The sequence below is a fragment of the Panthera pardus genome, unplaced genomic scaffold (assembly GCF_024362965.1).
Source record: "Panthera pardus isolate Hobbes unplaced genomic scaffold, ASM2436296v1 HiC_scaffold_6, whole genome shotgun sequence".
Taxonomy (NCBI): Eukaryota; Metazoa; Chordata; class Mammalia; order Carnivora; family Felidae; genus Panthera; species Panthera pardus.
In genome coordinates this window covers 120,792,712-120,810,033 of record NW_026526991.1, presented here as the reverse complement: position 1 = coordinate 120,810,033, position 17,322 = coordinate 120,792,712, and the positions used below count along the sequence as shown (strand labels likewise).

Sequence of the window (17,322 nt, the reverse complement as noted above, 5' to 3'; positions counted from 1 at the left end):
GTTGTTTCATAACCCCACTGTTAGACATAAATAAAACAGGGTGGGTGACCATCTGTTGGGAGACCTATAGAAGAGAGTCCTATATGAGGAAATAGGTTAGATACTGGTGAGATCCCTTCCAACTTCAGGATTCTATTATTGGTTTTTTCATTTTTGTTTTTGTTGGGTTTTTTTCACTCAACATAGAATTCTTAACATCTCTGACCTCAGTGTAATTTCCTTCTTGTACCAAGATTATTTAAAACAACAATAGCTAGATATGAGAATCATCAACATTAAGATCTACTTCTTTTCCTCAACTGTGTATGAAATTACAAAAGGTAAAGTCAAAAAGATCAGCAATTAATTATGCAGTCTAAAGGAAAGCAATACTTATTAGGAACTATGTAGAGGAGGCAGAGGCATCTAGTAAAACAGGGTTACTTGGAATCCCTGATTGATATTTAAAGAGCCAAAATACTGGCAAACGAACAGAGGTGCATCTAGAAATCTCCTTTGAAAACCGTTTAATAAAAAGACAAAATAATCAAAATAGATGCCAATAGAGAATACAGTGACTGTTTCATAGCTAGCAACATATTTGATGGATGAGTTTCAACATAAATAGAAAGAATGAGCAAAGGTTAAAATTACAGAACACTGGTGAATTCCTGGTTAAAGCAACATTGAAGACAATCCATTAAGTTAATAATACTTGAAGAATTATCAAACAGGCAAATCAGCAAAAGTAAATAACCAATTTGAATTAGATTGATTACTTTAAAACACCCTTATTAGTAGGCAGGCCTCTATGCATGGACGTTCAGAACCCACTGTCCTTAGAAAAGCAGCATTGACTATACTGATAGCCTTTATAGGCCAAAGAAAAGAATGGAAAAATGTACAGATAACTAACTAGGAAAATGAGATTTAGCACAACTCAAACAATCTAAAAACAAAATAAAGCAACAAAAACTATGCTCAGTTAAAATGCAAAAAAAAAAAAAAAAAAAAAAAAGAAAAGAAAGAAAGAAAAAAAGAAAACTACAAACTATATCCTGACAAAATGGAAGTAGTAATTAGCGATTTTATCCAAAAATATTTAAATCTATCTCTACAACACAGAAATGCTAATTCTCTAAACCTGCGCTTTCCAAAGTGGTAGCCATTAGCCACATTTGAGCACTTAAAACATGCTGTTACAATGCAGAAACCAAATTTATAATTTTATTTGATTAATTTACATTTAAATTTAAAATGTATTTGATTCAGTTACTGGAAAGCTTTTAAGGATGCTTGGAAAAATGAGTACATGAATCTACTTGTTAGCTGTACATTTTATGAAACCTCATGCAGATCAAGTATTTTCTATCAAAATTTAGTATCTGAAGTATAATAGAAGTATAAATGTAAAATACATACCAGATTTTGAAGACAGTAAAAAGCCACAATGTGAACTATCTCATTAATGATCATTTAAAATGTGATTACATGTTAAAATATTTTTGATACACTGGATTAAAATACTATTAAAATTATTTTAATGTTTCTTTTTCACTTAAAAAAATTTTTTTAATGTTTTTTCTTTTAGAGAGAGACAGAGTGCAAGCAGGGGAGGGGCAGAGAGAGAGGGAGACACAGAATCCAAAGCAGGCTCCAGGCTCTGAGCTGTCAGCATGGAGCCTGACGCAGGATTAAAACCCACGAACCACGAGATCATGACCAGAGCTGAAGTCGGACGCTTAACCGACTGAGGCACCCAGGCGCCCCCTTGTTTACTTTTTAAATGTAGCTTTCAGAAAATATAAAATTCCATATGTGGCTTATATTATATATCTATTGCACAGTGCTGCTCTAAGGGATCAGTGGCTTGAAAAAGTGTCAAATGCCAAAAATTTGAAATATAGGTCAGGATTTTTAAGTAAAATATTACCTATCTCCCAATGTCACAAATATTACTTCAGGCTACTCAGAATTTTTTTTTAAATTTTTTTAAATGTTTATTTGTTTTTGAGACAGAGAGAGACAGAGCATGAACGCGGGAGGGTCAGAGAGAGGGAGACACAGAATGTGAAACAGGCTACAGGCTCTGAGCTGCCAGCACAGAGCCCGACGCGGGGCTCGAACTCACGGACCACGAGATCATGACCTGAGCCAAAGTCAGATGCTTAACCGACTGAGCCACCCAGGCACTCCTACTCAGAATTTTTATATTTATATATCCAAAGTTCTTTGTATTCCCTTCACACAGAGGATTGGTACAAATTCTTTGTGTTACTGCAAACCATGGCAATGTTTAATGGTTATTCCATCATTAAGAATGAGTAAGTAACCAAGTATCTGAAGGACACGAATTCGTCAAAGACTTACTGATTCCTTTAATATTCAGATTTTCACACTGATACAATAAATAATGCTTTTGCATCTATGAGAGCTAAATAAGGATCTTTAGTACAGCAAAGATTTTAGTAAGGCGAATGTTACACATCTATTATACGTACGTATGTGTGTGCATATCTGCATACACACACACACACACACACACACACACACACACACACACACACAGGCTTACAATTTTCCCCTGGAAGAAAAACATCAGAGCTAGGTGCCTTCACAGTGCTTTTCCAATCTTTCTTATTTCATGGCATTTCACAGAAAATTGTATTTGTAAAGACACATTGGAGTAAACTGTTAAGGCCACCCAAGGGAAAACACCATTATCTAAGCACAGTTGCTTGTAGCACACCAGTTGGGAAGCTTGGTTTTAAAGGTTCACCCAAAACACTGCAAAAATCTCTGACTCATGTTTTATTTTCACCTGACTCAAATTTTATTTTTACTTATGCCTACGGTTGTGAAAACACAACCCCTCAACATTTTTACTGACAATATCCAAAGAAGGCCACAAGATGGAGATATTACGCCATCACCATTTTTATTTGTAATTTATGCATTTTTCCACATTCCCCCCCGCCCCCCCCGCCATGTATTTCCTACTTTTTTCACCTCAGTGGTATTGCCAGCTATTGTCCCTATCCCTAACACTTACTCTGATTCCTCTGCCACTCTGCTGTAACAAGCTTTTGTTATAGAAGTATTATATGAGTATTATATGAATACTTTTCTTAATACTAAAAGCAGGCGAATTATTTTCTTCTAGCTCTATTTTTCTACCTCTCTAAAATTAAGGCAATCTTTATATATTTTTCTCCTGTAGGTGAAAATCTTTTAAAAATTTGCTACCCACAAAGTAATAAGCATTCTAAAAGTCATTTACTAGAATACATTGTTACTTTGTAAGGCTATATGGATTTACTTCATGTAGATATTGCTCCAAACTTCTCTGGAACACTTCTTTGAGAACAGTCCTTAAATCAGTTTATGAATCTTACATTAAATTTATATTCAGATCTTTTTATCAGTCCAAACTGTAGTTAGCCAAGCTTGCTAACCCAATTTAGTCACTGAACTTAGCTCCAAATGACTATTAGGTATAGCTAAAAATCAAATCCATCTTAAAAACTTACCACTAATGAGAATAATCTGCCAAATATGCTGCAGGCTTTGAAGGTGATTCAAAATAAGTGGTTTCAACAATAGTTTGAGAGATGGCAGCATTACTGAAGACCTCTGACACTTCCCACAACTAATTTAAGATCAATCTAATTTACTCTAAGTTAAACCTCATATGCTACTTCTAAAGGCATGATATAAAAAGTCACACATTAATTCTGTGAACTACTACAGATCTTACACAGCATGGCAGTCATTTAAATGTCTAAGCTAAAATGCTTTAAACACAAGAAGTCTATTTCCCATCATAAATTAAAGATCCATTAAAAAATACCGTAAGATATGATATAATCTCTACAAGTAAAATCACAATTTCCAGCTACATTATACGTACATGTTATCTTTCTCAAATCGAATTTAGAAACCAACTATTAACCAAAACACCACTTAAAGTCAGAAAAGAACCTAAATACTAATTTTTTATCTGCTAACTAAAAGTGTGGTCATATAAGATTTGCAATATTTTTTTTTAATTTTTTTTTTAACGTTTTATTTATTTTTGAGACAGAGAGAGACAGAGCATGAACGGGGGAGGGGCAGAGAGAGAGGGAGACACAGAATCGGAAGCAGGCTCCAGGCTCCGAGCCATCAGCCCAGAGCCCGACGCGGGGATCGAACCCACGGACCGAGATCGTGACCTGAGCTGAAGTCGGACGCCCAACCGACTGAGCCACCCAGGCGCCCCTGCAATATTTTTTAATTACAAAAAGTCAGAGGCTTCCTGGTAATGTATAAATGTATAATGTATAAATGGTCATGGGATAGTATCCTTATCTTGATCCATTTTAATGTGGCATGAATAAAGTCTTTAAAAATTGACTGGAAATAAGAAGTCTCTACCTTCCTTCGTAGGCATGTAGATGTACCCTATGATTTCCCTATGATCTCTTTGGACCTTCCCAGTAAATGACAATGATCTTTCTGGTCTTAACTTGTTTTGACTACTGCTCATTATACATGCCACAGTAAAGACTCAGTAAAGTAGCTTTTTTTTTTTTTTTTTTTTTTTGTAAAGTAGCTTTTTAAAATTATTGTGACTTTAATGATCAGGAGTTGTGTGTGTTCCAGAATTTGTTTAACTAAGGAAATTATTCCCTCTTAGAATTTAGTGTTTGCACTCAGCAGCATTTTAATATTGCTGTTTACACTATGATACCCTTTATTTAATTCTTAACCTCAGACTCTTATCCTCAACAATTACTCTTTACCTTTAACAATTCAAATTCTATTAGCTGACTGTGTAGCTACACAGAACTTTATGCTTACTGCCTCACTGGCACTAAAATGGGTGTCTAATAATGAAACACATATTCTCTCTAACCAGAAATGTAGAATGTGGCATACCCTTGCTTTTGCAACATGCCCCATTACAAATGAGATTGCAGTTCATGGATGATATTAAGCAGAAACACCTACTAAATGAATTGTTGAATCCTAACCTTACTTACCTTTTTTAAATGTTTTTATTTACTTTTGAGAGACAGAGAGAGACAGAGCATGAGTGGGGGATGGGCAGAGAAAGAGGGAAACAGAATCTCAAGCAGGCTCCAAGCTCTGAGCTGTCAGCACAAAACACAACGTGGGGCTGAAACTCACAAACCACAAGATCATGACCTGAGCCTAAGTTGGACACTTAACCAACTGAGCCACCCAGGCTCCCCTCTACCTAATTTAATGTTAACAAGGATTTTAATGAGATCCAAATTCTAGATTAAGTTTCTAATTAAGTCCTAATGACACTCTTCAAAATTTCAGTAAATATAAGTTAGAAATCCAAACATTTAGCTCTTAAAACAGAATACTATGATGTTACTTAAAACACAGTAATCATTTCAGCTGGGCTTGAGACACGAAGACTTCAGGGAGACCCTTACCAACCACAGGGATAAAAGAGTTAAAAAAGAATCAGTCAGAAGTGAAAAACTGCAATAACTGAGACTGGAAAAAGACTTGATGCGATGAACACAAGGCCGGAAGAAGCAAAAGAATGAATAAATGATATAGAAGACAGAGAAATGGAAAATAATGAAGCTAACAAAAGAGAGAAAGAATAATTATGGAACACAAGAATAGGCTTAGGGAACTCAGTGACTCCACCAAATGTAATAATATTCATATCACAGGAGTGCCAGAAGAAGAGAGATAAAAGGGGGCAGAAAATTTGAGGAAAAAATAGCTGAAAACTTCCTTAGTCTGGGGAAGGAAACACACACATCCAGGAGGCACAGAGAACTCCCATCAAAATCAACAAAAGCTGGCCAACACCAAGACCTATTATAATTAAATTTGCAAAATATATGGGATGCTCATGCTGAGTGCAAGTGTCCAACTCTTGATTTCAGCTCAGGTTATGGTCTCACAGATTCGTGAGTCTGAGCCCCACATCGGGCTCTGCACTTAAAGTGGGGGGCCTGCTTGGGATCCTCTCTCTTTCCTCTCTCTGCCCCTTCCTCACTCTCTCTCTCTCAAAAATAAACTTATTTTAATTTGCAAAATATAGTGATAAAGAAAAATTTTTATAAAGAAAATATCTTAAAAGCAGCATGACAAAATAAATCCCTAACTTACAAGAGAAACCCATAAGCCTAACTGGAGATTTCTCAACCAAAACTTGGCAAGCCAGAAGGGGGTGGCATGATATATTCAAAGCACTGAATGGGAAAAGTCTGTAGCCAAGAACATTCAGAATAGAAGGAGAGATAAAGATTTTCCCAGATACACAAAATCTGAAGGAAATCATGACCACTAAACCAGCCCTGCAAGAAATATTAAAGGGGACTGTCTGAGTGGAAAGACCAAAGGGGACTATCTGAAAGGAAAGGCCAAAAGTGACAAAGACAAGAAAGGAACAGAGAAAATCTCCATAAACAATGACAAAACAAGTAATAAAATGGCATTAAATACATATTTATCAATAACTACTCTGAATGCAAATGGACTAAATGCCTCAATCAAAAGACAGAGTATCAGAATGGATTAAAAAAAACAAAAACAAAAAATAAAAAAACCAAGACCCAGCTACATGCTGCCTACAAGAGGTTCATTTTAGACATAAAGACGCCTGCAGATTGAAAGTGAGGGGAAGGAAAAACATTTACCATGCAAATGGATGTCAAAAAAAAAAAAATCCAGAGTAGCAATACTAATATCAGACAAACTAGATTCTAAAACAAAGACTATAACAAGAGTTATAAGAACTGTATATAAGAACTGTACCATGATAAAGGGGACAATCCAACAAAAAGATATAACAATTGTAAATATTTATGCATCCAATATGGAAGGACCCAAATACATAAAACAATAACATACGTAATGGAAATAGATAATAAATAATAGATAATAATACAATAATGGTAGAGGACTTTAATACTCCACTTACATCAATGGACAGACAATCTAAACAGAAAATCAACAAGGAAACAATGGCTTTGAATGACACACTACACCAGATGGACTTAACAGATATATTCAGAACATTCCTCCCTAAAACAGCAGAATACATATTCTTTTCAAGTGTAGATGGGATGTGTAGATCACATACTAGGTCACAAATTAAACCTCAACAAGTACAAAAAAGATGGAGATCATACCATGCATATTTGCTGACCACAACACTATGAAACTTGAGAACAATCACAAGAAAAAATTTGGAAAGACCACAAATACATGGAGGTTAAACAACATACTATTAAATAATGAATGGGTCAACCAGAAAATCAAAGAAGAAATTTAAAAAATACATGGAAACAAATGAAAACAGAAACACAACAGTCCAAAATCTTTGGGATGCAGCAAAAGCGGTCCGAAGAGGAAAGTATATAGCAATATAGATAAAAAGCTAATAAACAGTCTAGCTTTATACCTAAAGGAGCTAGAAAAAGAACAACAAACACTGCCTAAAACCAGCAGAAGGAAGGAAATAATAAAGATTATGGCAGAAATAAATGATATAGAAACTAAAAATAATAATAATAAAATAAAATAAATAAAATGATAGGCCAGATCAATGAAACCAGGAAGTTGTTCTTTAAAAAAAAGTAACTGATAAATCCCCAGCCACACTTACCAAAAAGAAAAGAGAAAGGACCTAAGTAAATAAAATCACAATGAGGAGAAATAACAACCAACACCACAGAAATACAAACAATTATAAGAGAGTATTATGAAAATCTATATGCCAACAAACTAGACAACCTGGAAGAAATAGATAAATTCCGAGAAACATATAAAGTATCAAAACTGAAACAGGAAGAAACACATAGAAAACGTGAACAGGTCAATAACCAGCAAAGAAATTGAATCGGTAATCGAAAATCTCCCAATAAACAAAAGTCCAGGGCTAGATGGCTTCACAGGCAAATTTTACCAAATGTTTAAAGAGTTAATACTTACTCTCAAACTATTCCCAAAAATAGAAAAGGAAGGAAAACTTTCAAATTCATTCTGAGGCCAGCATTGCCCTTATATGAAAACCAGACAAAGACTCCACTAAAAAAAGAAAACTACAGGGGCACCTGGGTGGCTCAGTTAGTTGAGCGTCCAACTCCAGCTCAGGTCATGATCTCACACTCTGTGAGTTCGAGCCCCGCGTTGGGTTCTGTGCTGACAGCCCAGAGCCTGGAGCCTGCTTCAGATTCTGTGTCTCCCTCTCTCTCTGACCCTCCCCTGCTCATGCTCTGTCTCTCTCTGTCTCAAAAATAAATAAAAACATTAAAAAAAAATAAAACTATAGGCCAATATCCCTAATGAACATGCATACAGAAAATCTCAATAAAATACTAGCAAACTAAATCCAATAGCACATTAAAAGAATCATTTACCACAATCAAGTGGGATTTATTCCTAGGCTGCAAGTGTGGTTCAATATTTGCAAATTAACCCATGTGATATACCACATTAATAAAAGAAAGGATAAGAACCATATGATCCTTTCAGTATATGCAGAAAAAGCACTGGACAAAGTACATCTATTCATGATAAAAACCTTCAACTAAGTAGGTTACAGGGAACATACTTCAACATCATAAAGGTCATATACAAAAAACCCACAGCTAATACTATCCTCAGTGGAGAAAAACAGCGTTTTCTCTCTATGGTCAGGAACAAGACAAGGATGTCCCCTCCACCAGGGTTATTTAACAAAGTATTGGGGGGCGCCTGGGTGGCTCAGTTGGTTAAGCGTCCCACTTCGGCTCAGGTCATGATCTCACAGTCCGTGAGTCTGAGCCCTGCGTTAGGCTCTGTGCTGACAGCTCAGAGCCTAGAGCCTGCTTCGGATTCTGTGTCTCCCTCCCTCTCTGACCCTCCCCTGCTCATGCTCTGTCTCTCTCTGTCTCAAAAATAAATAAACATTAAAAACAAAACATGAAGTATTGGAAATCCTAGTCATAGCAATCAGACAACAAAAAGAAATAAAGGCATCTAAATCTGTAAGGAAGAAGTAAAAGTTCCACTATTTGCAGATGATATGACTACATAGAAAACCCGAAAGCCTCCACCAAAAAATAGCTAGAACTGATACATGAATTCAGTAAAGTCTCAGGATACGAAAATCAATGCACAGGAATATGTTGCATTTCTATAGACCAATAATGAAGCAGCAGAAAGAAAAACCAAGAAATCAATCCAATTTATAACTGCACCAAAACCCATAAGATACCTAGGAATATACCTAACCCAAGAGGTGAAAGACTCTTAAAACAATAAAACACTGTTGAAAGAAACTGAAAAAGACACAAAGAAATGGAGACATTCCATGCCCATGGAGTGGAAGAACAAATATTGTTAAAAAGCCTACACTACCCAAAGCTACCTACATATTTAATGCAATCCCTATCAAAATACACCAGCATTTTTTCACAGAGCTAGGACAAACAATCCTAAAATTTGTATGAGACCACAAAAGACCCCGAATAGCCAAAGCAATCCTGAAGAAGAAAAGCAAAGCTAGAGACATCACAATTCTGGACTTTGTGTCATATTACAAAGCTGTAGTGACCAAGACAATATGGTACTGGCACAAAAATAAACACATAGGTCAATGGAACAGAAAACCCAGGAATGAATCCACAACTATATGGGCAATTAATATGCAACAAAGCAGGAAAGAATATCCAATGGAAAAAAGACAGTCTCTTCAACAAATGGTGTTGGGAAAACTGGACAGCAACATGCAAAAGAATGAAACTAAACTACTTTCTTACACCATACACAAAAATAAATTCAAAACGGATTCAAGACCCAAATGTAAGACCCATTAAAAATCCTAGAGGAGAATACAGGCAGTAACCTCTTTGACATCGGCTGTAGCAACTTCTTACTAGATATGTCTCTTGAGACAAGTGAAATAAAAGCAAAAATAAACCATTAGGACTTTATCAAAATGAAAAGCTTCTGTACAACTAAAGAATTTATCAACAAAACTAAAAGACAACCTATAGAAGGGAAGAAGATATTTGCAAATGACATATTAAGTTAAGGATTAGTATCCAAAATATATAAAGAACTTATCAAACTCAACCCCCCAAAAACCCAAATAATCCAATTAAAAAATGGGCAGAAGACATGAAAAGACATTTTTCCAAAGAAGACATCCAGATGGCCAACAGGCACATGTAAAGATGCTCAACATCACTCATCATCAGGGAAATACAAATCAAAACCACAATGAGATACCACCTCACACCTGTCAGAACGGCTAACATTAACAACTCAGACAACAGACGTTGGCGAGGATGCGGAGAAAGAGGATCTCTTTTGTACTGCTGGTGGGAATGCAAACTGGTGCAGCCACTGTAGAAAACAGTATGGAAGGTCCTCAAAAAGTTAAAAATAGAACTACCCTATGATCCAGCAACTGCGCTACTAGGTATTTACCCAAAGAATACAAAGATACTAATTCAAAAGGATACTTGCACCCAGATGCTCATAGCAGCATTATCTATAATAGCCAAATTGTGGAAAGAGCCCAAATGTCTATGACTGATGAATGGATAAAGAAGATGTGAGATACACACACACACACACACACACACACACACACACACACACAAATGGAATATTACTCAGCCATAAAAAAGGATGAAATCTTGTCATTTGCAACAACATGGATGGAGCTACAGAGTATTATGCCAAGTGAAGTAAGTCAGTGAAAGACAAATACCAGATCATTTCACCCATCTGTGGAATTTAAGAAACAAAGCAAATGGTCATAGTGGGGGGGAGGGGAAGAGAAAGAGAGAAAGCAGGAAACAGACTCTTAACCATAGAGAACAAAGTGATGGTTACAGAAGGAAGGTGAGTAGAGGGATGGTTTAAACAGGTGATGGGGATTAAGGAGCACACTTGTGATAAACACCGGGTGTTGTGAAGTGTTGAATCACTAAACTGTACATCTGAAATTAATATTACACTGTATGTTAACTAGCTGGAATTTAAATAAAAACTTAAAACACAGGAATCATTTCTCACACTCATTAATATAGAACTCACTTTCACAAGTGTTTTGATGAAAATAAAAAAAGGTTTTTAAAAACATTTATAACTACAGTTTCACTGTAAAATGGGCTATGGTACTGCTTCCAATCAAAAGTTTCTCTTTTCACAACTCTTCTCCTTCCATCTCTGCACATTTCTATACAAGATAATATTTAAGTGTCTACTATGTACCTAACTATGAAGTAAATAAAGATACCATACCATTTGTCCTAAAAATGAGGCAACTAACTGTCCAAGGTTATAAGTCAGAAACTGGCCTAGTCAAGTTCTAAAAGTCATCAGTCATTCCAATTACAGAGTTTAGAGAGTGACTGAGCCAACTATTTTAGAGCTGGTGGAAAAGGGGATAAAATGGATGCTACATTCAGTCTCTATCACCCCTGGCTTCTAATTGGCATATGGATATCACAAAAAAACAATTTATATTGACTGTCTCCAATTCTTGCCCTTCTTTCTCTCCTAAACCCAATCTAACCAGGCTATTGATCTCACCACCACACCTACACAGCTCCTGCTGAGGTAGCCAATGGTCTCCACACTGTCATATTCAACAGTCAATTCTCCGAACTAACCTTATTTTAATTACATCAGCATTTCTCCCACTTGATCATTTTCTCCTCTTTAAAATACTCTCTTTACTTGACTTGAAAGAGACCATCTTTTTCTTGGTTTGCCTCCTCCTTCACTGGCTGGTCCTTCTCCATCTCCTTTGCTGGTTCTCCCACCTCTCCCTGACTCAAAGTTTGGAACTTTTTCCTGGTAACTCCAGACTTACATAACCAACTGTCTATATGCCAGGTCCACTTGAATGTTTAAAAGACACCTTAAATTTCGCATGACCCAAGCCAAATTTCTGATTTTCCCCCAACCAGACCTGCTTCTATACCAGGCTTCTCCGTCTCAGTAGATAGCACCTGCAGTTAGACAAGTATTTTATTTAGTTACTGAGGCCAAAAGCTTTAGAATTATCCTCAACTTTTTCTTTCTCATATCCCACATTCAAACAATCAGTAAAATTCTGTCAGCACTTTGTTCAAATTAAATCCAGAATGTGACCAGATTCATTCCTACGTTCCATACCACAAAGTATCCCACTAAGAAACGACATATATACAAACGATCCTCAACGTGACAACCATTCTGAAATTTAAGTCAAATCATGTACCTCTTCTGTTCAACTCTCCAACATGGATCCTCAACCTACTTATAAGTAATAGCCAAAGTCCATGACTCTGATCTCATCTCCTATTACCGTCCCCCTGGTTCACCCTGCTCCAGCCACGCTGGCTGCCTTGCTATTCCTCAAACATCATGCATGCTCTTGCTTCAAGGTCTTAGCATTTATGGCCTGCCTTTCTTAAATGTTCTTCCCCAACTTCTGAACATGACTCACTCCCTTCCTCCTTCAGAGGCCTTTTCTGACCTCCTGACATTTATATTTACTTGTTTGGCCATTTACCATTAATTCCAACCCCCCCCCCCTACTAAAAAGTAAGTTTCATGAGGCTAGGGGGTTTTGTTTTATATACTAGACTAGTGCTTAAAATTCAGCGGGCACCAAATAAATCTCTGTTGAATAGACAACAAAACTGATGAGTGTATACAGCCAGGTTGCAACTCTGAGTAACCTATCTACTTCGTCCTGGTCCCTCATGTCTGGCTAGTCACCAAAAGATTGACTGGCTCTGAGAATTACACATTCAGGACCGAAAAGAGGCTGCATTTGTCTCTACCAAACTTCTGGTCCCCTGAAAGTCTTCCAAGAACGTTAAGATTCAATGTAATGTAAGGAACTTCTTCCAATCAGTGTCTCTGCTTGGGTAGAATAAAATTTCTTCTGTCATTCTTTCCAATTTCAACACAACTAGATAGAGAAACACAGATGAAAACAATTTTCAGGATCCTTCTTTTCAAATTCTACCTTCACATAGAATCTTCTTGATTATCTATGCTTCTTTATTTTCCCATCTTTGCCGATATAGTTAAGTGCTCTGGTTGTTCACACTGCCTAATTAACTCTGAAATTAAACTGCATGAAACTATAAATGAAAATTCTATGAGGGTTCACATGCAAGCTAGATTATATAATCTAAATTTTAAACTACTGCTACTAAATTTCTGTATTCTTTTAAAGGGGCTTAATTTTCCTTAAGTAACTGGAAAGCATCTTCAATAACTTTGGACAGGTTACGTATAACAGGTTATATATAACCCTGTACGGAGTTTAACCAATCATGATAAATTCTAAAAAATATTCTTGATTTTTAAGGCATTCTTAAAAGTCTTCAGAGTTATATTTTCACCAATGATTTTTAAACATACTGTATGATCATTTACTCTGAAAATGAGGTATATTTTGTCTCCATAAGTAGGAACTGGCACCAAGTGAAGATAATGAATTACTTGCATGTAAGAATCTGAAGTGTGAATGCTTACGCTTTGTAACTCTTACACAAATGAAATCGTTAAAATCACGGTGGCATGGCAAAATTTTATATTCCATTACATTTCATTTAAACGTAAATTTCCATTTAGTGTTAAGTTCAACAGGTCATACAAATTTATGATAACCTATAGGAGGAAAATGTACGTTTCATATCTAGTCGAAGTGTACCTGATGACAATTATTGGTAAACCTTATTTTTTTTTTTAACCCACGTAACTATTCACAGCATTTTTTGAAGGGTTCAGTCAGATCGTGTGAAATCCTGTCTTTCACCCCATAATCCTTAAATCAGTGAAATGTCATTTTATTTGACAGTAGGTTTCAGACAGAGATTGGATATACAAGCTCACTCACGACTCCCAAGGTAGGAGTAAAGATCAACAAACGGACCTTACAAGTTAGTCTCAAGCTAAAAAAGAAAAGGAAGAGAAAAAGAAAGAAAACAATCCTGTGCTACTGGTTGGGCTTCTCTCTTCCTGTAGCACCCAAAGCGCCTCCAATGCCCAGAAAACTTAATAGCTCCCTCTAATCTAATTCCAGGACCAACAGGGCGGAGGTTTCAAGATCCTCCAGGTTTCCAAATTGTGATACGCACCCCTACCCAACAGGCTAAAAAGTCCAAAGTACAGCGCAAGAAAAACTTCTGCCGCACGGACGCCAACCAAAATGCATTCCCAATCTTCCCGGAAAGGAAGAAGCAAGGCAGCAGCTAAAATAAAAAGTGTAACCGGGTAGGTGAAAATTTAGGGGAGACACGACTTTCTTTCCACATTCAGGGGCCAAGAAAGGAAAGGTGTCAAAGGTCTACTTATACCACTCTTCCTTCTTCCTCCAGCACAGCTGGGTGGAAGGATCCTCCGCAGAATGGCAGAGGAAAGAGAAGGTATCACCAGCCCAGGGGCACCGTCCAACCTGTCACTGAGACCGGAACTCAAGAGGAGCACGGCGAAGAGGAACTGGGGGAGGGGGACAAATCGTGCGGTCAGGGTTCCGAAGAGACCCCGGTGGGCCGAGCAGAGGAGGACAGCCAGAACCCAGGCTAACCAAGCCCTGGCCGCGGTGCCCGGCTCCCTCCGAGGAAAGCGGGTCAAAGCCCTCCCCGCCCCCTCCCTTCCGCCCCGACCTGCACGTTTCTTCCCTCGAGCGGCCAAAGGAAGCGCAGCATTTGGGCCGGCCGGCGGCCCCGCTTACCTGCTCCACTCCGAGGAACTGGTAGAAGTTGAGCTGCACCTCCTCCACCAAGTCAAATAACTCCAGGTCTCCACTCTCCCAGCCGTGTGCCGGCCCTACAGCCGCCAGCAGCAGCAGCAGCAGCAACAGTAGTGGCGGCGGCGGAGGGAACCGCACAAGCCGACGCCGGCGGCGCCGAGGAAGCCGGGCCGGCCGGGAGCAGGTAGCCGTCATCGCGCTGGGCTCGGAAAGGTCACCCGCCTCAATGTGCCGTCGGCCGAGACCGGGGACGTGGCGAGCTCCACGGGCTGTGGGAACAGTGCCTGTCAGTCAGAAGCACGGGCAGCCGCACCGGAGAAGCCCGCCCGGCGGTCCGCCCCAGCGGCAGGGCAAAGCTGGGCGAGGCAGGGCGGCAGGAGCCTGCGGATTCAGCGGCGGGAGGGCGGGCGGGGCCGCAGGAGGCTCTACCTTCCGCAGACCCTCACCCCTAGGCCTACAAACAGCTGTGAAGCCAACGCCGGGCGCCGTGGTTGCCGAGGAGGAGAGGCTTCCCCTCGCTTCAGCCAATCCCAGGCCTCGCTTCCGGTGACATCACGTCTCCTAGCAACCGCGGGTGGGTGGGCGGAGCCGGAAGTAGGGAAGCCGGGCGCCCCAGATCGGGGCCTGTGAGAAAAGCCTTTCTGTAGCTCGCGCTCACTGAGAAGCACACGGATTAAAGCACATAGGCATCACGCGTGTACCTGGAACATACTAATTATAAATTTCCCGCGAAACATCCACCTTTTTAGTCCCCCTCCCAAACTGAAAACTAAGAACATATTTGAAGACTGATTTATTGATTATGGCCCCTGTTCCATGCATTTCATGATACCGCCAACATAAAATTATAGAAGGGGCAAATCTAGTGCGTTGTCTAGATTGTTCTTTATGACAGAGGTAAAGCAGAAATGGAATTCAGACCAACACAAAAACTACACTTCTAATGAAGATTTACAGGCAAAATACCATAAAATAGGCAGATTGGTAGAATTAATAATGGGCAATCATGGTCTTAAGGGAAGTGCAGTTTATCTACTTAGTCCATTTCTAATTGGGGTTCCTTTCCCAACTGAGATGTTTTTAAAGACAAAAAGGCTTAAAATCTCCTTTCTCTTTCCCACCAGTGTCTTTCCTTCTAGTCCTATGTTGCTTCTGTTCGCTATCTTTTCAATGCTTTTCCTCTACCACTATTGCTTTCTATTGCATGAAACCTTATTTTCTTCGGCATCTCACACTTCTCTTCCCTAACCCCCTACTCTTGTTGAGGAAGTAGAAGGGAACAAAAAAATTCTTGTATAACAGGATGCTTGCCCAGTTTTGAAAATTTTACACTACATTTTTCCCATCTTAGACCTGGCCAGTTAAGCTCAATAGGGGAATGATAAAACTACTTGCACTCTTACAGTAAGAATATGTTTGATAAAGGTTAGAAAAACAGTATCTAGGAAGTAAATCTTAAGAAATCCTTTTATTAGTATACAGCTTAAAACAATTTTTAAATAGTCATAAACGAATGCAAGAATATCTTGCTTTAAAATGTATATGCTTGGGGCGCCTGGGTGGCTCAGTTGGTTAAGCATCCGACTTTGGCTCAGGTCATGATCTCACAGTTCATGGGTTCAAGCCCCATGTCAAGCTCTGTGCTGACAGCCCAGAGCCTGGAGCCTGCTTCAGATTCTGTGTCTTCCTCTCCCTCTCTCTCTCTGCCCCTTCCCGCTCTCACTCTGTCTCTCAAAAATAAACATTAAAAACAAAATATTTTAAAAAGTAATAATAAAATAAAATGTATATGCTTGAATTCATCACATTTTAATTTCATCATCAGGCTTACCTTTGAAAGGTACGAGAGCAGGGATGTCTTCATCTGCTAGGGCTGCTATAACAAAATACCATAGACAGACATTTATTTTGTAAAATAAAATAAAATAATGTTGTCATTTATTTTGTAAAACTAGAAAGACCTAAAACCACAGATGAAAAAATTAACTCAAAATGGATCATACCTAAAGGTAAGAGCTAAAACTATAAAACTCTTCTAAGAAAAAATGGGGGTAAATTTTGATGACCTTTGGTTAGCCAATGGCTCCTGAGATACAACACCGTAAGCATGTGACAAAAGAAAAAATAGATAAATTGGACTACATAGAAATTTGAAACTTTTGTGTCACAGACTATCCCAAGAAAACAGAAAGACAACCAAGGGAATGGGAGAAAATATTTGCAAATCATATACCTGATACAGGACTTATATCCAGAATTTGGAAAGAATTCTTACAACTCAACATTTTTTTTTTTTTTTAAACAAGCAAAGGATTTGGAACAGACATTTCTCCAAAGAAGATGTACAAATGGCAGTAAGTACACAGAAAGAGGCTTAACATCATTAGCCATTAGGAAAATGCAAATCAAAACTAAAAAGAGACACTGCCTTACACACAGTAGGATGGCTATAATCAAATAGATACTAAAGAGTGTGAGTGAAGATATGAAGAAATTCGAACTTTCCTGTATTGCTGGTGGGAATGCAAACTGATGAAGCCCTTTGGGAACACTTTGACAGTTCCTCAAAAAACTACAGAGTTACTACATGACACAATTTTACTCCTATGTAT

The 17,322-nt window shown here is 38.3% G+C and overlaps 1 protein-coding gene across 1 annotated transcript in view; it reads right to left on the bottom strand.

Moving 5' to 3' along the window:
- The window catches only part of DNAJC1 (DnaJ heat shock protein family (Hsp40) member C1), a 218,364-nt gene extending 203,149 nt beyond the window's left edge, over positions 1-15,215 (bottom strand). The window contains exon 1 of the mRNA XM_019460576.2: positions 14,693-15,215. Coding sequence (XP_019316121.1) covers positions 14,693-14,905 — 213 coding nt within the window. The 5' untranslated portion in view covers positions 14,906-15,215. The remainder of the gene's footprint in view (positions 1-14,692) is intronic.
- Between the last annotated feature and the right edge of the window lie 2,107 nt (positions 15,216-17,322).